Source organism: Gopherus evgoodei, chromosome 1 (assembly GCF_007399415.2).
Source record: "Gopherus evgoodei ecotype Sinaloan lineage chromosome 1, rGopEvg1_v1.p, whole genome shotgun sequence".
Classification (NCBI taxonomy): Eukaryota; Metazoa; Chordata; order Testudines; family Testudinidae; genus Gopherus; species Gopherus evgoodei.
Window position 1 is genome coordinate 31,546,816 of NC_044322.1, and position 27,479 is coordinate 31,574,294.

At 45.4% G+C, this 27,479-nt stretch overlaps 1 protein-coding gene across 2 annotated transcripts in view; it reads right to left on the reverse strand.

Annotated features, from left to right (window-relative positions):
• Positions 1–884: 884 nt before the first annotated feature.
• The window catches only part of KBTBD3 (kelch repeat and BTB domain containing 3), a 48,923-nt gene continuing 22,328 nt past the window's right edge, over positions 885–27,479 (reverse strand). For both annotated transcript variants that reach the window (XM_030560635.1, XM_030560643.1), the window contains 2 exons: positions 24,855–25,105; positions 885–5,616 (listed from right to left, as the gene is read on the reverse strand). In XM_030560635.1, the coding sequence (XP_030416495.1) occupies positions 3,987–5,616; positions 24,855–25,081 (1,857 nt within the window). In that variant the 5' untranslated portion in view covers positions 25,082–25,105 and the 3' untranslated portion in view covers positions 885–3,986. The remainder of the gene's footprint in view (positions 5,617–24,854; positions 25,106–27,479) is intronic.

Genomic DNA, 27,479 nt, shown 5'->3' on the forward strand with positions numbered 1-27,479 from the left:
AGAAAAAATTAAAGGAACATATCTATTTTAAAATAAAAATCTGAGTGAAGCATTATTATATATATATTTGACGAAATACAGATATAAATAATGGCAAGAGTTTTACCATGGGTTATGATTCCATCAGGTGCCCAAAGGAAAACAGGATTAGGCCTAAACAGCGCTTGGATAGAAGACCTCAGAGGAAAGTCAGATTGCTATAACAAACACTATTTGTGATTCAGTTGGTATCGTTCTTTCCCCTGACTCTATGCTGATTGTAGCCCACAAAGTTGCTAGTGATGGTGATAGTTAAAAATACTATGGGCCTGATTCTCTATTTCCTTGAACCTGTCATTTACACCTTGATAACTGCACATCCAACATATCATAGCATTTTCAAATTTTACTCACTTTACAGGAGTGTAAACTACTACACAAGGACAAAGCAGTGGAGAATGAGGCCCTGTATTTTTGATAAGTGACAATTAAGTTGTAAAAACTCATGGTTAGTAAGACTCCACCCTAGATTTTGCAAGAATAGTAGAGTTAGCTTCAGTGTCCTGATCAAATCTGAAACTGGTGTGAAAGCAGAATGAATTATATTGTGAAAATAGAAAGGATTAAAGAAATGCTGTCTGTACCTTTAAGCAAAATTGTTGGAATGCTGCAATCCAGGTGTCAGGAATACAGACATTAACATAGAACAATTGCACCATTTAAGGGCAATTGGTGAAGTATTAGCCTTAGATCGATAAGAGTTAGTAAGGAAGTAGGATATGCATGCTGTGCCCCAGGTGAAATCTACTGTTTTGCTTTCTTTGTCCCTTTGTCTAATTCCCGCTCTTTTATCTGTAAAAATAGGATAGTTTGTGTCTTGCATGGTGCTCACATTATCCGGATGTTATTAGCAGAGCGCTGTGCTAATAAAACAGAGTGGTCTGAAACTGTGAGTCCTGAGTCTAACTTTGACACTGGGTTATTATACTATATAGTTACTTACATTTTTTTCTTGTGGTTTCATTTTGATACTTTTCACTTTTTCTGAATTGTTCTGAACATTTGCTTTCCATTAAGAACAAACAGCTGTGTTCTAACCCAAGTGACAGTTGCTTTTAGTGGGTAGGATTGTGAACTACATCATATTTAAGCATAGTCTGTAAATAATTTGGGGATTATCTAGGGGAAAAAGTAGTATAAAAGTAGATGTTACCTTCTTAACACTAAAATGTCTTGATATCAATAGCAAACTGTTTACTATTTTTTGTTAACAGAATTTGACCTAAACCTTATTACAAACTACAGATTTATTTAAAGAACAGGCTCTTTAAATTTACAAAATTTCACTTATGTTCTTCTGAAAGTCATCTTGGTAAATGTTGGCTAACTTCATATGGCTGCCTGATACCAAATTATTAAGCCAGTGCTATTTTTGTTTCTGTCTTTATTTCCTTGTAATAGAGCAGGTAACCTCTGAGAATACCTGGCACTGACCGGTGCAATCTTGATCTAAGACTGATATGTTAGGTTAAAAGTGGCCATTATGGACTGCACATATGGGAGATGTCAATTGCAACTAGACTCATGGGGATCTGGAAGGTTTAACCATTCTATAGTCACATGCACTGTGTCTCACTAAAATCACAGGAATCCAACTGAAGAATTAAAATCGTATTTCTGCCATCTCAAATATTAGAGAAAGACAGCGTATATTAGGCACTTCTGGAAAACACTTTCACTAGGATGTGTGCATGAAAGCATAAGATTCTGCTTTTGCCCTGCTCTTTTTTGCAGTTAGCACTGCACTAAAAATATTAATATAGTTCTATGAACTACCTGTGTTAAGTCTCAATCCTATAAGGCTCAGGTGGGCAGACCTATTCACCAGCACAGAGCCCCACTGACTTCAATGGTGTGTTTGCGTAGCCAATTGCAGGATCGGGGCCTTAGACTGTATAGTGTTTGAAACAGAAATATTAGCCACAAATAATAGCCACAAAGAGAGTCAATTCCAGACAATACTGACTTGACTTTTCCAAAATGCCAGCCCAATGCACATGTGGTATTTTCTAAAATTATCGAGATAGTCTCAACTATCAGAAAAGATTTCTATAGCTTTTCCCCCTGGAATTTTAATTTTCTTTACATTGCTTAAGCAGGGTACATGCTATAGCCAAATGCTTAGTATAATTCTGTCTAGCATAGCATGAGTTTACTGTTTCAAATATATTGTCACTGTAGTATACATTATTCATTAGGGCAAATTCAGACCCCAATGCTCGGCCCAAGTAGCTGGGCCGAGTACTGGGAAGAAAAGGAATCTTTCCAACCCATGTTGTGGAAAATTACAGAACCCTTCTGTGAAGGCTACTTTCAGGCCAGTACCCCTCCACAGGACAGATGTCTGTCTCCCTTCCTTATTTCCAATCTTCCCATGCTTGTCTCTGTGCGTGGAACCTAGCAACCCTAATTAGCACCTCTTCCTCTGTGAAAGATCCACTTTGGAGGTGGGGGGCTAAATTTGCCCCAGAAACTGTATGTAGATTAATAGTAATACTAAAAATCCATTGCAAGTTTAACATTCTTATTATAATAGATTACTATGTTAAAAAATCCAAGCAATATACTTAGTCTAGTGGTTACCATATAGTATTTCTACACCTAAGGTGGACTGTGAGGTATGAAGTGAAAGTACATATCTTGAAGTGTCTTTTAGTTCAGTTAAAACACAGACTATTTACAAATTTTTTTAAAAAATCCATTACTTGACTTTAGAAATACTTGTCCACTTTGATTTTAAAAGTGTGGGCTTTGGGGTATTTTTCAGTACTGTATTTGGTATTTTATATACACTGAAACACACACACTTCCAATTTAGTTAATTGAAGCAATAATATCTAGAATTTGTGATACAAAGTACTGCAGAGGCTAGCCCAGTGACTTAGGGCTGGTCTACACTAACTCTGTAAATCAATCTAAGTTACGTTACTTCAGTTTAGTAAATTAAGTAACTGAAGTCAACGTAACTTAGGTCGATTTACAGCAGTGTTTACACCGTGCTATTGTTGATGGGAGATGCTTTCCCGTTGACATAGCTTCCACCTTTCGGGGAGGTGGAGTACAGACGTCAATGGGAGAGCAATTTCCCATGGACTTAGCGTATCTTCACCAGGCTCACTAAATCAATACACTGCATCGATCACAGCTATGCTGATTCAGCCAGTAGTATACACATGGCCGTAGTATGTAGCACTTGACAGATGGAAGTCCTAGGTCTGAGAGCAACCTCAAGAATCTTGCTCTTTTGGCCTAGTTGTGTTTGGCAACACTACCAAGATGACCATCTGCAAAGGTGCAGGAGGTTGCTGTGTGAATCCCACACCATACAGCAATTGCTTACAGAATGGTGTCAATCTCAGAGATTGTCTGACAACAGCTTTAGGATGAAGACAGCAAGTACAGGAGTAGGGAAAACAGGCCACAATGAAATAAAACTGTAAAAATCATTATTCCCTTCCCACTAAATATCCAGAATCAATGCCTTGTGACTGTGAAGGCCTTTTTGGCATTTGCTCTTGCTGCTGTCAATGTAGCAAGGGTAAACTGACACATGATGTTTACAGCTCCTCTGCTAGGATTAAACAAAAAATTCAGCATGTTTCTACTCCATTAGTTATGAAGGAAAAATATCAACACAATTTTCTCTCTCAGTGATTTGTCCACTGGGGCATTCATGAAGATATAAGTAACAGTGCATAGATATTACAAAATTACTGTACTTCTTGAAAAGCAATGTTGCTCTGCAAATTATTCAAATGACATCTGAAAAAAAGTTGCATATAAACCCTAAGGAAAAGTTGATATACATGATTACCATAAAAACAAACAATTCTACACATAAGTTATCAATAGAACATGTTTATAATATAATTGTTTTGCAAAAACTATAGCAACAGCTAAAAATAATATGTTTTAAATACTTGTGCATTTAAGTAGACTGTTATAACTTACGATGTTTCAAAATGCTCCAGAGCACACGGTCTTACAGATGACCATGGGTCTCTGTATTTATTAAACTGAATCATCTGACAATGAAACTCAGTTAAGGCTCTTGGCATTGGTGTGACTTCTTCCCACTCAGACCTGTTGCTATGGTAGACTTGTACTTCATCTGTAATTTCATCTGGAGCATAGTCACCACCTAGTATGTAAATTTTATCTTCTATTCCAACTGCTCCTGCATTAAAGCCAGCACATTCAAAAGATCCTTCCCCTTTCCATACACAAGTTTCTGGACAAAAACTATAAACCTTGTATGTGGAAAGGTCACATATATACAATGTGCAGTTCACTGGAACAGCTTTGATTAAAGTTGCATGAAAAAACTGCCCAAACTCTGCTACAAGCTCAGACCACTGATCAGTCATAGCATTGTACTTAAAGAAACAATCCAGAGATGGATTAAAGGCATCCGTAATCTCTACTTCAGCACCAAGGACATAAATTATATTTTGACATGCACTTGCTTCTGGATAGTATATGCCTCTTGGTAATGGGCTTACAGATTTCCATTCTTTGGAGAGAGGATTGTAAGATTCCACATCCAAAAGACTTCTGATGTCCTGAGTTCCTTTAGTCTTTCCACCTATTATAAATAACTGATTTAGAGTCATGACAGATGTGTGCATAGTCCTTGTTTTTTTCATAGTTGACACTATGGAGAAATCATTGCTGACTGGACAGTAGCACCAAGTTTGATCAGTGGCATCATGAAAGCGTTCAGCAATATGAAGTCTAACAGTCCTACAGCAGTTCCCTTTGCACCCACCAGTTATAAATATTTTTTCTCCATAACTAGATAAACTTGACCCTGGCAGATCAATGATGTGTGTGGGGGGCAGTTCTTTCCATTTATCAGTTTTGATATTATAGCAAAATGTGTGTCTGTTTTCCCCATTTTCTTCAGTCTTGTGAACAAATATATACTTTTCTGTTGTTGAAGGACGAGCATCTGGAAATAGTCCACTGGAGTTTTGTACACTTTTAACTGCATCATTGATTATTCCTAAGCAGTCAGTGCTCTGAAGCAAATATTCTTCAGAATGCAACAAGTCCTTCAGTGTCTTTTCAGGTAGCTGATGTAATCTCACCTTTTTAATCAAGTGATGGAGATGCTTCTGTCTTGTTTCTAAATTATGTTTGGTCCACTGTAGGACAGCTTTCAACACAGATTCTTCCTCAGGGACATATAGCTCATCTGCTTCAATACATTTTTGCAATATCTCAAAATTCATCTCCAAGAAATCACTAGATTTGAGTAGCAAGGAAAAGCAATGCTGTACAAACTCTAGTGCATGATCAAACAAATGAACAGAACCATAACTTTCTGATATAGACAACAACTGTAAACAGTTCCCAAGATCAACACTTTCTATTAGAAATTCACTGCAAGCTTTAGAGAGGTGTGAAACTTGAAGAAATGATGACAACTGGAAGAACATTTCCACATTATCATTTGTTATCTCAGCTTTTCCTGTATAGGCGTAATCGAGAAAAGCCTTCACCGTGTTGGGTGATAAATTACTAATAGTAACATTCCCATCATCTCTTTCTTTCATGTTAACCTCAAACATGGCTCTGCAAGTAAAATACAGGAGACATATACACAAATTAAATAACATTTCAGATCTAGCAAACAGAAGACAAGAAAACACTATAGTGAGAGGGAGAAAAAAAATCTAGATCAGTGGTTCTCAACACATATCCCTGGGAGTATGCAGAGGTCTTCCAGGGGGTACATCAACTCATCTAGCTATTTGCCTGGTTTTACAACAGGCCATACAGAAAAGCACTAGTGAAGTCAGTATAAACTAAAGTTTCATACAATTACATGTTTATACTCCTCTATATACTAGACACTGAAATATAAGTACAATGTTTATATTCCAATTGATTTATTTTACAATTACATAGTAAAAATGAGAAAGAAGCAATTTCAGTAATAGTGTGGCTGTGACACTTTTATATTTTTGTCTGATTAAGTAGGGAAGAAGTTTTTAAGTTAGGTGAAACTTGGGGGTTCACAAGACAAATCAGATTCCTGAAAGGTATACAGTAGTTTGGAAAGGCTGAGAACCACTGATCTAGATGGTGCAATAAAATAATACAGCAGATAAGCTGACTGGGGCTAAAATATGAAGGCCCTCAAAGGTCAAGACAAGAAGGATATGTTAGAAATGGTGGAAAAGGAAGAGCTAATGGAGGAACAGAGAAGGGTGACCTGATCAAAGGAATTGGCCAGGAAAAAGATCTTGGAAACAGTATTTTTAATAGATTTATGGCGGGGGAGGGAAAAGACTGCAGCTGTCAAGGCCAGAGAGGAGGAGCCAAGACATGAGATGGTAAGAGCCAAAATAAGTTTTGACAGTGTGGACAGAGAGGAAAGCATCAATAGTTTAAATATTACGTTGGATGAAGCAGGATTTAGGCAAAGCCTTGATGGTGGGTTGAAAGAGAGGGCTAATATCCAGGTTACAGGCCTGAACAACTGGGCAGATAGTGGTATTCTCCACAGCTATAACAAGGGGTTGGGGATGGTGGAAAAAATCAGGAGCTTAGCTGTGGCCTTGTGGAATTTAAGTTGACATCCACAAAGAGATGCCAGAAAATGAGGTTGAGATGCAGGATTGGGTGGAGGGAATTAAACCTGCTAGCAGAAAGGTAGATTTTGAGTCAGTAAAGAAGGTAGTTAAAGCAATGAGCAGACATCACCAATCAATAGGGTATAGGAGAGAAAAAATGAAGGGACCAAGAGCAGAGCCTTGTGGAACCCCTCCTCTCATATCATCCCATGATACATTATCCTAAAAGATTTAAACGTAAAATGTCACTGTGACAGGTGAGGCTGTTCCAGAACCCACACTGATATACCCAGGAGCAAATATAATCCCAAAATAAAGCCCTTATCTTCTGGAATACAAGCACACTCCCATGGTAAATGTTCTTATGCTGAGTTTCTGATTGGCAGTCTCCTTCTGTAATAAGAACACCCTTTCCCCCTTCTGGTCCCTGACTTCTTTGTGACTGGTTCATAAACCAACTATGTCTGGTTGTCTGACAGTCCCAGAATCTAAGCAACTTCCTGCCTACCCCCTGTATTCTGCCAAACAATGGAGAGGGAGAGATTTTTTGAATATGATTCTTGTGTGGTCCCAGTATCCTGTGTCCCCTAGAGAAGGAAGTTAGTATGCACCCAGTCACATTTATTATCATAATAAGATCACAGCTCCTGTACTAAACCTTCCATACATGCACACTTAGTGTCCCCAAGAGCATGTCTACACAGTAAGCCTCCCAGCCTGGGTCAACAGACTTGGACTCATGGGGCCTATGCTACCATGGTCAAAATATCTGTGTAGACAGTGCTTTAAAGTCACATCTGGAGCTCAGAAGCCTACACCCTTTCCTAGGCTTCAGAGCCCAAGCCGCAACATTTATGCAGCTATTTTTAGTGAAGTAGCATGAGCCTGTCTGTTGACACAAGCTAGGAGGCTCGCTGCTGTGGGCTGTGTAGACATACCCCAAGAGGTTAAGTTCCAAGAGAAAGCAAGTAAGGGTTGAAGCACTCTGTAGCACATTACTGAAGTGAAGACAGTATGCAACTAGTAATTACATCTCCTTTAGACCTTTTATAAGCCATTTCCATTCCATCATGCTATGTTTTTTCATACTTGGGACCAAATTCAGCTCTGGTATGAAACTGTGCAACTCCATATGAGAAAGTTACTCACTTTGCAGTAACTGAGGTTCTTCGAGATGTGTGTCCCTGTGGGTGCTCCACTCTAGGTGACGGTGCGTCCCGGCGCTGTCGATCGGAGATTTTCGGTAACAGTGCCTAGTTGGGGCGCACGCACCCAGATGGTATCTCCCGTCTAGTTGGAATCTTCCTGAGTGCGTGCGCCCCACACCCTCCTCAGTTCCTTCTCTATCGTGGAGCATCCGACTAGTACTCCAAAGTAGAAGGGAGCAGGGCGGGGAGTGGGGCACCCACAGGGACACACATCTCGAAGAACCTCAGTTACTGCAAGGTGAGTAACTTTCTCTTCTTCTTCAAGTGCTGTCCTTGTGGGTGCTCTACTCTAGGTGAATGTGTAGCAGTACCCACTATGGCTGGTGGGACTTTGGAGATGCGGCAGTGAGTACTGAAGATAGTACTGTATGGCCTACTATTGCATCTGCCGAGGTGTCTTGCGGGAGAGCTTAGCGTTTTGCAAACGTGTGTTCAGATGACCACGTAGCTGCCTTGCAGATATCAGGAATGGGAACGTTGTGTAAGAAGGCAATGGATGCCGACATGGCTCTAGTGGAATGAGTTCTAATGTTGTCGGGTGGTTGAAGATTCTTCGCCCGGTAACAGGATCCGATGCAGTCAGAGATCCACATGGATAGACATTGTTTAGAGATGGCCGTGCCCTTTGATCTTTCGGCAATGGAAACGAAGAGTCGTGGAGACTTGCGAAATGGTTTAGTCCATTCTAAATAAAAGGCAATTGCTCTCCTCATGTCGAGAGTATGCAGGGTTGCATCCTGCGGAGTTTTGTGAGGTTTGGGATAGAAAGTAGGTAGGTATATAGGTTGGTTGAGGTGGAAGGTCGACACCGCCTTAGGAAGAAATTTAGGATGTGGTCTCAAAGTGACTTTATCTTTGGAGAAGATTGTGTAGGGAGGGTGGGCCATGAGGGCACTCATTTCACCAACTCTCCTCGCTGATGTTATGGCAACTAGGAAAGCCACCTTCATGGACATATGGAGGTGAGAGGAGGTAGCCAACGGCTCAAATGGAGGTTTCATGAGGGCATGAAAAGACGGTTACTCACCTTTGTAACTGCTGTTCTTCGAGATGTGTTGCTCATATCCATTCCAATTAGGTGTGCGCGCGCCGCGTGCACGTTTGTCAGAAGATTTTTACCCTAGCAACACCCAGCGGGTCGGCTGGGCGCACCCTGGAGTGGCGCTGCTATGGCACCGAATACCCCTGCCGACCCATCCGCTCCTCAGTTCCTTCTTGCCGGCTACTCCGACAGTGGGGAAGGAGGGCGGGTATGGAATGGATATGAGCAACACATCTTGAAGAACAATAGTTACAAAGGTGAGTAACCGTCTTTTCTTCTTCGAGTGCTTGCTCATATCCATTCCAGTTAGGTGAATCCCAAGCCTTACCTAGGCAGTGGGGTCGGAGTGAGAAACTGCAGAATGCAAAACTGCTAAGCCGAAGGCTGCATCGTCTCTGAATTGTTGCACTAGGGCATAATGGGAAGTAAAGGTGTGTACTGAAGACCATGTAGCTGCTCGACATATCTCCTGAATAGGTACTTGAGCTAAGAAGGCAGCTGACGAGGCCTGGGCCCTGATGGAATGTGCAGTAATATGACCCGGAGAAGTATGAGCTAGCTCGTAGCAAGTCCGGATGCACACTGTTACCCAGGATGAAATCCTCTGAGAAGAGACGGCCTGGCCTTTCATCTGGTCCGCCACTGCAACAAAGAGTTGGGGTGTTTTGCAGAAGGGCCTCGTACGGTCACTATAGAAGGCGAGTGCCCTCTGGATGTCGAGCGAATGTAACTGCTGCTCCCTACGAGATGTATGCGGTTTGGGAAAGAAGACCAGGAGGAATATGTCCTGGTTGAGATGAAAGGCCGAGACTACTTTAGGGAGGAATGCCGGATGTGGGCGTAGCTGCACCTTGTCCTTGTGCAACACCGTGTATGGTGGGTCCACCATCAGAGCCCGAAGCTCAGAGACTCTCCTAGCCGATGTAATGGCTACAAGGAAGGCTGTTTTCCATGATAAATATAGGAGTGAGCAGGTTGCCAATGGCTCGAATGGGGGGGATGTAAGTCTCGTCAGAACTAATTTGAGGTCTCAGGAAGGGGCGGGGCGTTGTACTAGGGGGTATAGATGCTCCAGGCTTTTGAGGACCCTCGAGACCATAGGGTGGGAGAAGACGGAGTAAGTACCTTCTCCAGGATGGAAAGTAGAGATAGCCGCCAAGTGCACTCGCAAAGATGAGATAGCGAGGCCTTGTTGTTTTAGATACCAGAGGTAGTCCAAAATAGTGGGGATGGGAACCTCCGTAGGTGCGACATTCCGCGTTTGACACCAGCAAGAAAACCGTTTCCACTTGGCTAAGTAGACCGAGTAGAAGCTTTCCTGCTACCCAGGAGTATCTCTTGCACCAGGGCAGAGCAGCGTAATTCCGATTGGGTTAACCATGCAGGAGCCACGCTGTTAGATGAAGGGCTTGCAGGTCTGGGTGGAGAAGCCTGCCGTGGTCCTGCATTATCAGATCCTGATGAAGGGGCAGGGGGATCGGGTTGGCTATAGAGTGGTCCAGCAACGTGGTGTACCAGTGTTGTCGGGGCCATGCAGGGGCGATTAGGATCAGTCAAGCCCTGTCCCTGCGAAGCTTTACGAGAACCCTGTGCACCATTGGGAAGGGTGGAAAGGCGTAAAGCAGGTGGTTCGCCCAAGAGATTAGGAAGGCGTTCGACATTGAGCCCGGGGCGAGACCCTGGAAGGAGCAAAACCTCTGACACTTCCTGTTGTTGCGGGAAGTGAAGAGGTCTATGTGGGGAAAGCCCCACTTCTGGAAGATGGAATGTACAATGTCCGGGCGAAGTGACCACTCGTGGGAGAGAGAGGATCTGCTGAGATGGTCTGCCAGAGTGTTCCGGACCCCTGGAAGGAAGGACACTACAAGGTCTATAGAGTGGGCTATACAAAATTCCCACAGTTGGATTGCCTCCTGAGAAAGGGGGGAGGATCGAGTCCCTCCCTGCTTGTTTATGTAGTGCATTGCTGTTGTGTTGTCCGTGAGTACTAGAACACAACGGCCCTGCAGATAATGTTGGAAGGTCTGGCATGCGAGGTGGACTGCTCTCAGCTCCCAGACGTTTATGTGCAACACTAGCTCTTGAGATGACCAGAGGCCTTGCATGCGACCAGGGCCGGCGCTACCATTTAGGCACCCTAGGCAATCGCCTAGGGCGCCAGAATAATTGGTGGATGGCATTTTGCCGGAGGGGGCGGCAGGCAGCTCCGGTGGAGCTGCCGCAGTGGTGTCTGCGGAGGCTCTGCTGTTCCGCGGCTCCGGTGGAGCTGCCACAGTTGTGCCTGCAGGCGGTCGGCTCCTCGCGCAGCTCAAGTCAACCACCCGCAGGCACGACTGCAGCAGCTCCACCGGAGCCGCGGAGCACCAGACCCTCCGCAGGCACCACTGCGGCAGCTCCAACAGAGCTGCAGGACCAGAGCACGGGGCGGCGAAATTCACGTCCGCCTAGGGCGCTCAAACCCCTAGCGCCAGTCCTGTGTGCGACGATGGCCCAGGTGTGCCCCCCAGCCAAGAGACAACGCGTCCGTCATTAGGGATACTGAGGGCTGTCTCGGTTGGAACGGCATGCCTGCACACACCAGGGAAGGTGTTAGCCACCAGTTGAGGGAGCCTAAGACACTCTGAGGAACCGTGACGACCATGTCTATGGCGTCCCTGCCTGGGTGGTAAACTGAGGCGAGCCAGGTTTGAAGGGGAAGCAGGTGGAGTTTGGCGTGCTTGGTTACAAAAGTGCACATGGCCATGTGACCGAGAAAGCTGAGGCAGGTGCGGGCCGAGGTTGTCGGAAAAGTTTGGAGGCTTTCTATGACCGATACTAGTGCCCGAAGCTGGGGCAGTGGAAGGCAGGCTGTTGTGAGTGTGGAGTCTAGAATGGCCCCGATGAATTCTATTCTTTGAGTGGGCACTAGAGTAGACTTCTCTAGATTGATCATCAGGCCCAACCACTCGAATAGGTCCGTGATGATAGCAACATGCCTGGTGACTTGAGCCTGGGAGGTCCCGCGAACAAGCCAGTCGTCTAGGTAAGGGAAGACGTGTATTCGCTGATGACGGAGGAAGGCGGCCACTACAGTCATGCACTTTGTAAACACGCGCGGGGCGGTAGAGAGGCCAAATGGAAGGACCGCAAATTGAAAATGTTGATGGTGCACCATAAACTGTAGGTACCGTCTGTGCGAAGGGTAAATGGCGATGTGAAAGTATGCGTCCTTCATGTCGAGAGCAGCGTACCAGTCTCCAGGATCCAAGGATGGGATGATGGTCCCCAGGGACACCATGCGGAACTTCAACTTTTTCAGAAAGACATTGAGACCGCGCAGGTCCAGGATGAGTCGGAGACCCCCTTTCGCCTTGGGGATTAGGAAATATCGGGAGTAAAATCCCTTGCCCCTTAACTCCTCCGGCACCTTCTCTATAGCTCCGATGGAGAGGAGCATACGAACCTCTTGCCAGAGGAATTGCTCGTGAGGGGGTCCCTGAAGAGGGACGGGGAGGAAGGGTGGGAGGGAGGGGGCAAAATAAATTGGAGGTGGTATCCAAATTCCACAGTGCAGAGGACCCAACGATCTGAAGTTAATTGGGCCCACGCAGGGAGGAAGGAGGAAAGGCGGTTGGAAAACTGAGGGGATCCTGGGGAAGAACTGGTGTTCTGCTCTTGGGCGCACCTTCAAAAGTTCGATTTTGGTCCTGCTGATGGTTTGGCAGGACCGTTATTCTTGGCCTCCTTGGGAGCCCGATTGCCGTCTGCGGTTCCCGCGACCACGCCTCCTGCTAAAGTCTTGTCGTGGCCTGGGTGGGGGTTAAGGGCGCTGAGGCTGGGTACGGAAGGACCTCCGTTGGGTTTGCGGAGTATGCATCCCGAGGGAACGCATGATGATGCGATTGTCTTTGAGACTCTGGAGTCTAGGGTCCGTTTTCTGAGAGAAAAGGCCCTGTCCATCAAACGGAAGGTCCTGAATAGTGTGTTGCAGTTCAGGAGGTAGGCCTGACACCTGCAACCACGATATTCTCCGCTTTGTAATCCCCGAGGCCACAGTTCTGGCCACCAAATCAGCAGCGTCGAGTGAGGCCTGTCTGGAGTATCGGTCCGGAGAGCGGGATCTTGAGCGGTGCCACGAGTACGACCAGTACCGAGAAGGAGATCGGTACCTGGACTGCGAGCGGCGCCTAGATCGAGACCGGTGGCAAGACCTCGATCTGGAGTGGTGCCTGCCTGTGGCATCGATGGACGTTGGCCTGACCAGAGCAGGATTCCCTGTTGATGCAATAACCCACACCGGCAGTGCCGGGAGTTGAGGCAGGGTGGGCTCCGTTAGGGCAATGAGTTCCCTCGCTGTCGAAAAGGTCTCTGGCGTGGTGGGAATGATAAGCTCTACCAAGGCGTGTGACGGGGAGCTGTCATGCACCGGACTCGACGGCTCTTCCCTGGCCGGAATCAACGCTGCCGAGATTGCCGGTGTCGCAGCAGTTGTTGGTGCCGGGCGACTTGGCTGTGGCTGTTGCTCAGACTGTGGTGCAGATATTGGAGCCACAGGAGCTTTGACCTTTTTGGCACGTGGGGAGAGGGAGCGGTGCCGGGCTGTCTTCTGGGCCAGTGATGGCTGGTGCCGGAGCATCTTGGCGGTGCCGGCGCTCTCCGGTGCCGACAAGGCACTTCTCCCCAGCGCAGACTGTGCGGCATTCGGTGCCGAAGACGGAGGAGTGAGGGCCGCCTCCATTAGGAGCCGCTTAAGACGAAAGTCTCTCTCCTTTTTTGTCCGCGGCTTAAACAACTTGCAAATCCAGCACTTATCTGTAAGATGGGATTCCCCCAGGCACTTTAGACAGGAGTCGTGGGGGTCTCCCATTGGCATCGGCCGCCGGCAACCCGAGCACAGTTTGAAGCCCGGTGAACCAGGCATGGGCCTGGGAACCGGGAGAGGGGAAGGGGCTAATCCCCAACCCTCTGAACTATATACACTAACTAGGTTTACAAAAGGTTATTAAAAGTGTTAACTACAACTATAAAACTATATACACAATAAGTACTAGAACAAGTGAATAGCTAGGGAAGTGGAGATCAGCTAAGCCGCGCTCCACTGTTCCAATGACCGACATGGGCGGTAAGAAGGAACTGAGGAGCGGACAGGTCGGCAGGGGTATATATTCAGTGCCATAGCGGCACCACGCCAGGGGGCGCCCAGCCGACCCGCCGGGTGTTGCTAGGGTAAAAATCTTCCAACGAACGTGCACATGGCACGTGCACACCTAATTGGAATGGATATGAGCAAGCACTCGAAGAAGAAGTACGAGGTTAAGATTCCATGTAGCCACTGTTGGATGAATTTCAGGGTAAAGATTCTGCAGGCCAGCAAGAAAGAGTTTAATGGTGGAGTGTGTAAAGAGTGAGTACCCATCCAATAGGTCATGGAAGGTGGTAAGTGCCGCCAGGTGCACTTTGATGGAGCTGATCGAGAGTCCGTCCTGTTTTAGTTTCAGGAGGTAGTCTAGAATGTTAGGGAGGGTCACATTATTGGGTGCTAAATGGTTATGCGAGCACCAAAGAGCGAAACGTCTCCACTTCTGAAGGTAGGTTTTACGAGTGGAGTCTCTCCTACTATGCAAGAGGACATGTTGGACCTGCTCGGAACAGGCTAGTTCATGGGTTTGGAACCATGAAGGAACCAGGCTGTGAGGTGGAGCTTTTGGAGCTGGGGGTGAAGGACTCGTCCGTTGTCCTGGTAAAGGAGGTCTGGCCTGTTTGGGAGAGCCCATGAGTGATGGGAGGACATGCAGAGAAGGTAGGGGTACCACGTCTGTCTCGGCCAAGCCAGGGCAATAAGGATGACCTGGGCCTTGTCATCCGCGATCTTCCGAAGAACCCTGTGTAGTAGAGGGATAGGTGGGAAGGTGTACAGGAGGCAGTTGTTCCATGGGATGAGGAATGTATCCCCTAAGGATGCAGTCCCGAGTCCCGCCCTGGAGCAAAACAGAGGGCATTTCTGGTTTCGAGGCCTGGCAAAGAGATCTGTGGACAGCGTGCCCCAGTGGGAGAAGAGCTGTTGGAGTACTGCGGGGTGCAGTTCCCATTCGTGTTCCGTCGAGAAGTGTCTGCTGAGTGCGTCAGCAGTCGTGTTGTGACAGCCTGGTAGGTAGGAAGCGATGATTTGTATTCGATGTCGTATGCACCAATTCCATAGTCGAATGGCTTCCATGCAGAGGGAATGTGATCGGGCTCCTCCTTGTCTGTTTATGTAATACATACATGCTATGTTGTCTGTTAAGACTCGCAGGTATTTGTTCTTTATGAGAGGAAGAAAGTGAAGGCATGCTCTCCTCACTGCTCTGAGCTCTAAGAGATTTATGTGTAGCTGTGTCTCTGATGCAGATCACCAGCCTTGTGCCCTGTATTCCCCTAGATGCGCTCTCCAATCAATCAGGGAAGCGTCTGTGGTGAGCATGAGCATTGGGGATCATTGCTGGAAGGAAACCCCTGTGCAGAGGTTTTCTGGACTTGTCCACCATTGTAGGGAAGTTATAACATGAGGTGGAGGAGTTAGCAGCATCCCTAAGGGATGTCTGCTGGGTTTGAAACTGGAGTTGAGCCAGCCCTGGAGGCATCTCATATGTAGCCTTGCGTGTTGAACCACGAAGGTGGTAGCTGCCATGTGACCAAGGAGCTGCAGGCAGATTCTTGCTTGTGTCCTGGGACGAATAGAGAGCGTACGTATGAGCTGCGTGATAGCGAGGAATCTGTTGTATGGGAGCGAGACTCTGCTCTGGGTTGAGTCGACATGAGCTCCAATGAATTCGATCTGTTGAGTAGGTATCAGGGTAGATTTTTGAATGTTTATTTGGAGGCCTAGACTGTAAAAAATGGAGATGGCGAAGCACGTGGCTTGAAGTGTCTCGCCATAGGAGTTGCCCCTGATGAGGCAATTGTCCAGGTAGGGGAAAAGTGTGACCCCGTGTTTGCGGAGGTGAGCCACAACCACGGCTAGGGTCTTGGAAAAAAACTCTTGGAGCTGTGGAGAGTCCGAAAGGGAGAATTCTGTATTGGAAGTGATCCTGACCGATTGTGAATCGTAGGAAGTCTCTGTGAGCTGGATGTATTGATATATGGAAGTAAGCATCTTGTAGGTCGAGGGCTCTGAACCAGTCCCCTTGATCCAATGCAGGTATTATTGTGCCCAATGTGACCATCTTGAATCTTTGTGGCCTCACAAATTTGTTCAGTCGGCGTAGGTCTAGTATAGGCCTCCATCCCCTGGTTTTCTTCTGCGTTAGAAAGAATTGGAGTAGAACCCTGTCCCTTGATGTTGTGCGGGCACAGGTTCCACTGCACCTAGTTGCAGAAGGTGTGCCACTTCTGTGCGAAGTAACTGTTCGTGAGAGAGGTCCCTGAAGAGAGACGAGGAAGGCGAAAGGGTAGGAGGGTAGGATATGAACGGGATGGAGTAACTGGTCCGAACTATTTCGAGGACCCAACGGTCCTGTGTAATCCGCCGCCAAGCATGTTGGAAATACTGGAGGCGGTGGCCAAATGGACAAGTGGTGCAATCAAGGGGTGGTCGTGCAGACCCTCGACCAAAGCTTCAAAACTGTTGTTTATTGCCTGGTGGACAGAAGGTGGTGGCTTGATTTTGATTTTGTCTGCGTTTGGGAGGTCTAGTATGATTCCTAGTTGCGTCATATGGTCTGGATTGAGGGCGATAGTACTGATGTGTGCGTGGTCTTTGATATGGTTGGTATCGTTGTCTCCTGGGAAGTGATGGGTGAATGCCCAGGGTGCACAGTGTCGCTCTCGAATCTTTCATGGTGTGGAGGAGTTCATCAGTTTTTTTCGAAAAGAGTTTGTCCTTATCAAAGGGGAGGTCCTCCGCTTTGGTCTGGAGCTCTTTAGGAATGCCTGACGCAGAGAGCCATGAGGATCTGCACATAACCACAGCAGTTGCAGTGGTACGGGCTGCTGTGTCCGCCGTGTCTAAGGATGCCTGTAGGGCCATTCTGGAGATCAGTTGTCCCTCAGACAGGATTGATTTGAAGTCTGCTCTTCTGTCCCCTGGGATGTGTGAGGAAAATTCGAGAAGCTTATTATAATTATCAAAATCATAGCTGGCGAGGAGAGCAGAATAGTTTGCAATCCTGAATTGTAGTGTAGAGGATGTATAAACCTTGCGGCCCAGGACATCAAGACGTCTAAGGTCCTTGTCTTGTGGGGTTGGTCGATATTGTGACTGTTTAGTTCACTGTGTAACTGCATCAATGACAAGAGAGTTTGGTGGTGGATGAGAAAATAGGAAGGCTGTGTCCTTTGCGGGAATGTAGTATTTACGTTGGATCTTCTTACAAGTTGGTACTAGAGAAGCTGGGGTTTGCCAGAGGGTGTCAGCTGGCTCCATGAGTGCTTCATTTATAGGGAGCGCGATTTTTCAAGGACGCAGACGGTTGAAGAATTTTGAGGAGTTTGTGCTGATTCTCCTGAACCTCTTCTAAGGGGATATCCTGACTGAGTGCAACTCTCCTGTCATAACTCTAGTCCCAGATTTGGACCTTAGCGTCCAAAATATGGGGGTTAGCATGAAAACCTCCAAGCTTAGCTACCAGCTTGGACCTGGTACTTGCTGCCACCACCCAAAAAATTAGAGTGTTTTGGGGCACTCTGGTCCCCCTGAAAAACCTTCCCTGGGGACCCCAAGACCCAAATCCCTTGAGTCTCACAACAAAGGGAAATAATCCTTTTTCCCTTCCCCCCTCCAGGTGCTCCTGGAGAGATACACAGACACAAGCTCTGTGAATTCAAACAGAGTGACTCCCCCTCTCCATTCCCAGTCCTGGAAACAAAAGCACTTTCCTCTTCACCCAGAGGGAATGCAAAATCAGGCTAGCAAATCCAACACACACAGATCTCCCCCTGATTTTTTCCTCCCACCAATTCCCTGGTGAATACAGACTCAATTTCCCTGAAATTTCCCAGAAAAGAAAACTCCAACAGGTCTTAAAAAGAAAGCTTTATATAAAAAGGAAGAAAAAATACATACAAATGGTCTTTCTGTATTAAGGTGACAAAATACAGGGTCGATTGCTTAAAAGAATATTGAATAAACAGCCTTATTCAAAAAGAATACAAATTAAAGCACTCCAGCACTTATATTTATGCAAATACCAAAGAAAAGAAACCATATAACTTACTATCTGATCTCTTTGTCCTTACACTTAGAAACAGAAGATTAGAAAGCAGAAACTACTTCTCCAAAGCTCAGAGAAAGCAGGCAGACAGAAAACAAAAACCTCAGACACAAAATTCCCTCCACCCAAAGTTGAAAAAATCTGGTTTCCTGATTGGTCCTCTGGTCAGGTGCTTCAGGTGAAAGAGACATTAACCCTTAGCTATCTGTTTATGACATCTCCTGAAAAGTTCTTGAAATTGTTTGCAGTCGTCCATGGACTGTGGAGGTGGAGGTAGGATGGCTTCATCTGAGGCTAATGGAGAGTTAGGGTTGGGTGAGTCAGGATACGGTGCATAGCTCCCAGACTCTGGAGGGGGCTCAGGCACCTTGGAAGTAGATGGAGCAGGAGATTGAGGCACCGAGGAAGATGATTGGTAGGAGGATTCTGCCACGAATACCACTGAGGCCAAGGCATGGGGTACGAGAACCCAGGCATTGCCCACGGGGGGGCAACGTAGGGAAACTGAGGCTGCTGGGCTTGAGCCGTGACCTGAGGTGGTAAAGGTGCCTGTGGAGGAGAAGCAGGAGGGGAGAACTCCGCTTGCTGCTGTAGCTCAAGGTCACCGTCGGTGAAAGCCAGTTCAGGTGGAGAAAGTGGCAGGTCAAGAAAGGAGTCCTCTGTGTCTAGGAGCGGAGAGTGAGGCTCAGGTGGCACTAGAAGGTCCCTTTGAGTGAGAAGCTGTTGTTCCTGCTCTCTAGGCTGATCTAAGCCTGCTCTCTGCTCTAGCTCTTTAATAGGAGAGAGTGGCAGAGAGTGTCCTGCTGTGTTGAGCCTAGAGGTGCCCTGCAGGAGGTCTGCTGCTGGTGCGCGGGCAGACGAGTGGCTGGGTGCCGACCCTCTTCACGGTGCGGAGGCTGATCGCGCTGTCGGTACCGCAGCCATTTTCGTCGCTGAGGCAGAGCGCGCTGGCGGGACCGAGGCCGCTTTTAGCGCTGAAACTGACCAGGCTGTAAGTGCCGTGGCCGTTTTGGGTGTCAGAGCCGAACGCGCTGCTGGCACCGCGGCCGTTGCCGATGCCGAGGAGAAATGTGGTGCCGGTGCTGTAGCCCCTCTCGGTGCCAAAGAGTAGTGAGTTGTCCACGCCGCAGTCGTTTGTGGCGCTGAGGAGACCGAATCAACAGGTGCCTTCCCCGCGCGGGAGGTCTGGTCCCTGCCTCTAAGCTCTGTCAGAGCGGTTGCTGAGGCATTAGGAGAGGCTGAAACAGCTGTCTTTCAGGCTGTCAGCACAGGGCGTAGGGATCTCGCCGGAGACCCCTTACCCTTGTTAGCGTCTCGTTTGAGATACTGCTTAGCTTCTTGCCTTCGCTCCAGGGAGGGTGAAGCAACGCTCCCCACCGGTTCCGATCTGGCTGGGGAACGTGTGGGAGCGGGTTCTACCTTTCCTGTCTCCGACAGCGGCTGCAGGGATTTTTCCATCATGATGATCTTGAGGCGCAGATCCCTGTCACGACGAGCTCTCGACTTGAGGCTCGCACATTGAAGGCACTTCGCTGGGATGTGGGTGTCCCCGACGCACTTCACACAATGAGAGTGGCCATCTGAGTGTGGCATCTGACAGGAGATGCATCTTTTGAAACCTGAAGGTCCTGGCATTATGAGTTAGAGAAGAGTGTCTCAATGGGAGACAAGCCTGAGGGTTTTTTTTGTTGTTGTTGTTTTTTAACTAAGTAACTAACTATGTAACTATACTAAAGGAAGGGAAACAACTGGGAAGTAATTAATAATTATTCCTATGTTCTTTGTTACTGTTTCCTATAGAAATCAGGGAACAGAAGGTAGCACTGCCCCGAGTCCCGTCTTCAGCCGAGGACGGTTGAGAAGGAACCGAGGAGGGTGTGGGGTGCATGCACTCAGGAAGATTCCAGCTAGACGGGAGATACCATCTGGGTGCGTGCGCCCCAACCAGGCACTGCTACCGAAAATCTCCGATCGACAGCGCCGGGACGCACCCGTCACCTAGAATGGAGCACCCACAGGGACAGCACTCGAAGAAGAAATTTCAATTACTCCTACTTATGCCAAAGCTGAATTTGGCTCATGGTATTCTGCAATATTTAAAAATGACATTCTGCAAATTGTACTGTAACTTGTTTTGATTATATTTGGATTACTCAATACATACTAGCTCGCATAGATTAGTGAGATGCTAAGATGGGAAGCCTAGGATCAGTGAAGTTTGCATACTAATAACTGCTGGTGAAAAGACAATGCTGGTGACATTACATTTCCTGTAGACCAACAAAGAACCATAGAAATGTAGATCAGGAACGTGTAGAGCAGGAACGTATCTCAAGAGTCATCTAGTTCAGAGATTCTCAAACTGGGGGGCAGGCCCCTCTCGTGGGGAGGCATGAGAAGCTTTAGGGGGAAAAAACTTACTGAGCATATTTTACCCACAGCAATGAATAACTAGCAGAGCTGATTGCTCCAAACATATCAAGCCCTCAGATGGCGCCATGCATTTGACTCTAGATGATGCTGTGCATTTTGATGGATATCTTTTAAGCTTGCATAGCATTAAACAAAGTCATTGCCATCTGTATGTTAATCCATTTGCTATGCATGGTGTGCACATTTCATTGTAAGCAGCGACTACAGTTGCAGTTTTGCTCTTTTTACAATGGATCGTTGGCTCTGTTTGAATCAATGCCTTGCTGTTTTTAATATTTAAAGAGAGTTGCATGTTGATTTTTTTGTATTGGTATATGTACTTGTGTGGTGGGAGGGTGTGTGTGTAAACTACTACAGACACAAAGAAGGGAGGTGTGATCAAATAAGCATGAGAACCGCTGATCTAGTCTATTCCTCTTTGCTGAGGCAGGACCACGTATACCTAGACACGTTTGTCTAGCATGTTCTTAAAAATTTCCAGTGAGGGGGATTCCACAACCTCCCATGGCAACGTGTTCCAGTGCTTAATTATCCTTATAATCAGAAAGATTTTCCTAATATCTAACCCTAATCTCCCTTGCTGCAGATTAAACTGATAACATTGTCCTACCTTTAATGGACATGGAGAACAGTATAAACAAGTCATTGTCTATATGAAATTTTAGTTTATATTGACTTCACTAGTGCTTTTTTATGTAGCCTATTGTAAAACTAGGCAAGTAGCTAGATTAGTTGATGTACACCCTGGAAGACCTCTGCATACCCAGCATGCAGAGCTGCCTGGTCATGCCTCCACCTAGCAGTTGAGTGAGGGGGATGTTGCCGCTTCCGGGAGCCAACCAGGTAACCACCACCCAGAGCCTGCCTCACCCTGTCCCATGCCTCAACTTCCTGTCCCCTCCCACACCCAAACTCTGCTGCTGGGCAGGGGGGATGGCGTGTGGGGACCTGAGACTGCCCCAGCAACGGCCAGAGAAACTGCCGCAGGGGCTGCCTGACCTGCCCCTGAGCCAGGTGCACCAGCCGCTGCAGAAGTCACGGAAGTCATGGAAAGTCATGGAATCTGGGACTTTTGTGACCTCCGTGACAAACTCACAGCCTTTCTTATTACCCTATTATATTCTAGGTGCTTACAAATGGCTTAATAATTTGTTCTAGTATCTTTCCAGCAACTGAAGTTAGTCTGACTGGTATGCAATTCCCCAGGTCTTCTTTTCCCCCTTTTTAAAGATAGGTACTATGTTTGCCCTGCTCCAGTCTTCTGGGACTCACCCATCCTTGAAGAAAATCACTAATGGTCCTGAGATTGCTTCAGCTAGTTCCTTAAATACCCCAGGTGAATGTCATCAGGCCCAGCCAACTTGAATACATATAGCTTATCTAAATATTTTTAATGTATTCTTTCCCTATTCTGGCTTGTGTTCTTTCTCCCTTGTTAATATTAATTGTGTTAAGCTTTTGGTCAAAATTAACCTTTTTAGTGATGACTGAAGCAAAAGAGCATTATACACCTTAGTTTGTGCTGTCCATTATTAGCTCTCCTTCCCCACTAAGTAGTGGACCTACACTTTGTCACGTCAACTGCCTGCCCCACCTAGGTTCTAAATGAAACCATGAAAAACAAAGATATTTAGTGTTGCTCCTTTCTATCCAGGACTACAGTACAAACTCACATCGGTATAACAATATTGCTCAGAGGTGCGAAAAATCCACACCCCTAAGCAACACGGTTAAACCAACCTAACCCCTGATCAAGTTATCAGAGGGGTAGACGTGTTAGTCTGGATCTGTAAAAGCAGCAAAGAGTCCTGTGGCACCTTATAGACTAAAAGACGTATTGGAGCATGAACTTTTGTGGGTGAATACTCACTTCGTCAGATGCAAGGTGAATACCCATTTCATCAGATGCAGCTGACAAAGTGGGTATTCATCGACAAAAGCTCATGCTCCAATATGTCTGTTAGTCTATAAGGTGCCACAGGACTCTTTGCTGCTAACCCCTGATGTAGACAGTGCTCTATGGATGGGAGAGTTTCTCTTGTCCCCAGAGCTACTGCCTCTCGTGGACATGGATTAACTACACTGATGACAGAAACTTTCCCATCGGCACAGTAGCATCTTCACTGAAGCGCTGCAGCATTTTAAGTGTAAAACTGCCCAAGGGCTTCTACTGCTGAGAGGAGGTAGGATAGTTTCAGTCAGTCACTGCTCCAGTAAGCAACTCTGCTGTAGGAGTGAAGAGGATCCAACTAGTTGAGAGAATAGAAAGAAACATCCCCTCTCTTATCACTCCTCCCTTCTTCAACAGTAGTTCTTGAGAAACATTACTTCCTTTGTGCAGAATTCAGTATAGCTGAGGGAAAGAAACATATCTTGAACATCAGGTTTATTTTTGCTGAAGGGGAAGAATGACCCATAGCTCCTTCAGTTCTTATTCTCTCTCCATCTTTACTTATTCCCATCACTAGCTTGAATTTAGAGCAGTGCAAGGGTAGCTATCTTAAGAACTGCTGCAGAAAGAGGCAGGAAGTAGGGTTATGGAGGCAGCCTTTCTAAAGGTCTCCTGCTACACTTAGGGCTTGTCCACATCAGAAAGTTGCTGCGCTGGTGAGGGAGTTACAGCGCTGCAACTTTGAAGGTGTACACATCTGCAGGGCACCACCAGCGCTGCAACTCCCTGTTTGCAGCGCTGGCCGTACTCCCGTTTTGTCTCGGGTGTAGAGGATCCAGCGCTGGTGATCCAGCGCTGGTAATCCAATGTAGACACTTACCAGCGCTTTTCTTGACCTCCGTGGAAGGAGGAAGCCTCTGGTAATCAAGCTGGTCTCCTTCCCCGGTTTGCTCTCGCGTTCCCCGAACCCCCCTTGAAGCCGCCCAACAGCGCTGCAGTGTGGCCACATCTAACACCACTTGCAGCGCTGGTTGCTGTAAGTGTGGCCACTCTGCAGCGCTGGCCCTATACAGCTGTACTAATACAGCTGTAACAACCAGCGCTGCAAAATTTTAGATGTAGACATGGCCTTAGTGTGACCAGCCAGTTCCTCGTCAATCCTGTAGGAGCTGGAATGAGAATTTGTTTTCAGTTAAAGGAGCAAGTGGAGAAACTGGCAGGAGAGGCAATCAGCAGTAAGTATCCCAGGGCTTAAATGTATGCCATGGTAAAACTGGGCAGCAATGTTACTCCTCTGTTGATCTCTGGGAAACGTAATCTCACTTGTACTAGTTTTGCTTTTCATAACAACAGAAATATTGAAATTTTCTGCCTCACTGAACAGTAAACCTAGAAATCTTTCAGTGTAAATTTGCAGGTTTGTGCCTTACTGAAACACAGGTTAGCCAGGGTCTTTTGGCAATGAAGATCATTCATATTATAAAGGAAAGGACTACTCCTGTACATAGATAAGTGTTAGTTATTCATTAATTAATTTATGGCTACAATTACCATAGGGAAGGCCACAAATCTGAGGCTGGATTTTGCGTTTAGTTGAAGTTTTTGAAAAATTGCTGGGATTTTTGTTTTTTCAGTCATTCTTACGGCATTTATAGATTCATTCATAGATCAAAAGGCCAGAAGGGACCACTGTGATCATCTCATGTGACCCCCTGCATAACACAGGCCACAGGACCTTCCTGAATAAATTCCTATTTGAACTAGTGCATATCTTTAAGTAAAACATCCAATTGTGATTTTAAAATTTGCCAGTGACACAAAATTCAACACAACCCTTGGTAAGTTGTTCCAACGGCAAATACCCTAATAGTTAAAAAAAAAAAGAACCTTATTTCCAGTCCGAAAGTGTCTACTTTCAACTTCCAGCCATTGGATTTTGTTATAGCTTTGTCTGCCAGATTGATGAGCCGATTATAAAAATTTTGTTCCCCATGTACATACATCAGTCACCCCTTAATCATCAGTCTACTGTCTACTTATCTGAGAAAGCCCTTGTGAAGTTTATTCCATAATGTTATGGAAAAATGTATAATAATAAATATATTCATGATCTACTTGTGGGCATTCTACAATAAGAATGTATGAGGTATAGGGTTTGGCCCTCCCCACATTAAGTCAAACCATATTTTGTGTTGTGGACATTCAAATACAGATACAAAAGACATGCACAGTCTTCCCAGTGCACAATATTTAATTAGGATTCTATAGTTACATTTTAGAATGCAGACTACTGTATGCACCTCAGACAAAGGGTCACTCCATTTTTTGGTAATATGCATGACTGGATCTCAGTTTAATATGAATGATTACTCTGCTCAAAATGCTGAGGATAGATATGTCACTTTGATTTATCTTAATTTCTGTGGTTATATTTAACCACCAAGAATTTAAAAATATCCACTCTCTTCAAAATTACATTAGAATTAGGCTTACCTGAAAAAGTCACTGCATGCTGCTAGTACACAACGATGACAGGGGATTATTTCATCTTTCACAAGTATTTTAAAGTCAAAAAAGATATTATTTTCTCTGAAACTTTGCAATACATTTAGAATTTGCTGAGCATGATCTTCAGCTACTAAGGAGTTGATTTTCTTTTCAGGAACAGAAATTCCACTGTTGATTGTCCATGGTTGATTGTCCATCCTGTTGATGTCCATGGTTTTGTCAATATATTCCTAAAACTGAAATGGAAAAATAAGTCACTGATTTTATAATGTTATTTCAGAAACAACTTAATGCCACAAAAAAATTCTGAAAGATTTAGTACGTAAATAATGTGCATCACTGCTAAGATTTGTCCATTAATGAACTTTTCACTGGGTTTAGATTGAATCTAATAATTTTACTCCACAGAGTTGATACATATTTCATTAAATGAATCAGGCAATATTTTCTACATGATTTTCCTTTGTATTAGTTTATAAAGTTGGAATTTTCTCATTTCTATGGCAAATGAAAATGACACCATATAATCCAGAAGTTTAGAAGTGGTGTGCCGAGTCTTCATTTATTCACTCTAATTTAAGGTTTCGTGTGCCAGTAATACATTTTAACATTTTTAGAAGGTGTCATAAACAGATTGTTAAGGGTTAATGTCTCTTCTACCTGTAAAGGGTTACAAGCAGGGAACTGGACACTGACCAGAAGACCAATCAGAAGACAAGATACTTTTAAATTTGGGTGGAGGGAAGCTTTTGTGTGTGTTCTTTGTCCGTTGTGTGTTCTTCTCTCGGAGGGTCTGAGAGAGACCAGACAGTACTACAGGCTCTCTAAGTTTCTTTTCAAATAGTAAGTAAAAACAGGTGGTTTAGGCTTTTTGACTGTTTTACTCTATTTGCAATTGTGGATCTGGCTAGTTAACGTTTATATGTGTAGTTACTGGGAATATTTTGATTTGTATTGGTACTGGGGGGGAAGTCTCTTTCTGGTGTCTGTAAGCTATAGGACCCTGTTATATTTACATCTTGAAGTTACAGAGATAATTCTTTACTTTTTCCTTTCTTTTATTAAAAGATTTCTTTTTAGAGAACCTGATTGATTTTTTTTCTTGTTTCCCTTGTTTTATTCCAGGGGATTGGGATAACTCACCGGGAGGGGGGAGAGATAGAATCTCTCTCTGTTTTCCTTGAATCTGTTTGCCTCTTTGTGGAAGGGAAGAGAGATGCTTCTCTGTATGGTGATTAAGTGGTTGGATCAGTATCTCTCAGGATAGCCCAGGGAGGGAAATTCTGGGAGGGGGAAAGGTGGAGAATGGTTTATTTCTCCTTGTTTTAAGAACCCAAGGGATCTGGGTTCTTGGGGTCCCCAGGGAAGGTTGGGGAGGTCAGAGTGCCCCAAAACACTATATTTTTGGATGGTGGCAGTGCTATCAGATCTAAGCTGGTAATTAAGCTTAGAGGATTCAGGTGCTAGTATCTCATTTTCTGAACTCTTAAGGATCAGATCTGAGAGGGAATGCTATGACAGAAGGTCTCTTTCAGAAGTCTATAATATATAACTAAACTATTGTTGTATGTAAAATAGATAATGTTTTTAAAATATTTGAGAAGCTTCATTTAAAATTAAATTAAAATGCAGAGCTCCCCCAGACCACTGGCCAGGACCTGGGCAGTGTGAGTGCCACTGAAAATCAGCTTGCATGCCGCCTTCGGCACACGTGCAATAGGTTGCATACCCCTGGTCCAGATTGTGACTATCTATGCACTCAGAGTGGAATAAGGTGTCAAAAAGAGCCCCTTACATCCCTGTATTTGCTAGGTTTATCATGCAGGTGGGTGTAGTGAGCAGCTGAACCTAAGCTACTTAATCTCCTCCTGCACATGCAGAGGCAGGGAGTGGAAGAAAACTTATTTTCCACCCTGCCCTCATGTGCTAACTAGACTCTGTTAAAATCATCTTGGTTTTTGACATTGTTCTTTCCACTCAGCCCTGAGAAAATTAAAAAAATCTTCATGGCTATGCAAAAATTTTTATGTCATAAGGTAATAGCTATACTCAGTGTTATGCCTGCAGAAATATACTAGGAAGGGTATTCCAGATTTGTATTGCCATTAAAAAAAAAACCACAAACAGGCCTAGCTCTATCCTGAAACAAACTTTGGATTTGAAGAAAACAATTCAGAATGAAAAAGCTCCCTCTTCACCTCTCTACTCCACAGATTTTGGAGAATCTCCTACATATCCCAATCAAGAAATAATTCCTGAAGTGAGAGAAGACATTAATTTTATGAACTAACCTATTACTGTCATCCAGAGTCTTTGCCAAACTGACTGTCACTCTGATCTCCAAAGTAAGGTCGGGGGCTACACTGCAAGCTTACATCAGCATGGCTATGTCTCTCAGGGATGTGAAAATGTTTCAGTTTGGCAAAGACTCTGGATGACAGCAATAGGCTAGTTCATAAAATTAATGTCTTTTCTGCACTGCTATGCTGACCTAACCCCCCGGTGTAGACAGCGTTAGGTTGGCAGAATTCCTCCTTTCAGAGAGGTGGTTTAACTACAGCAATAGGAGACTCCTTCCTGTCACCGTAGTGAGTGTCTAAACTGATGTTC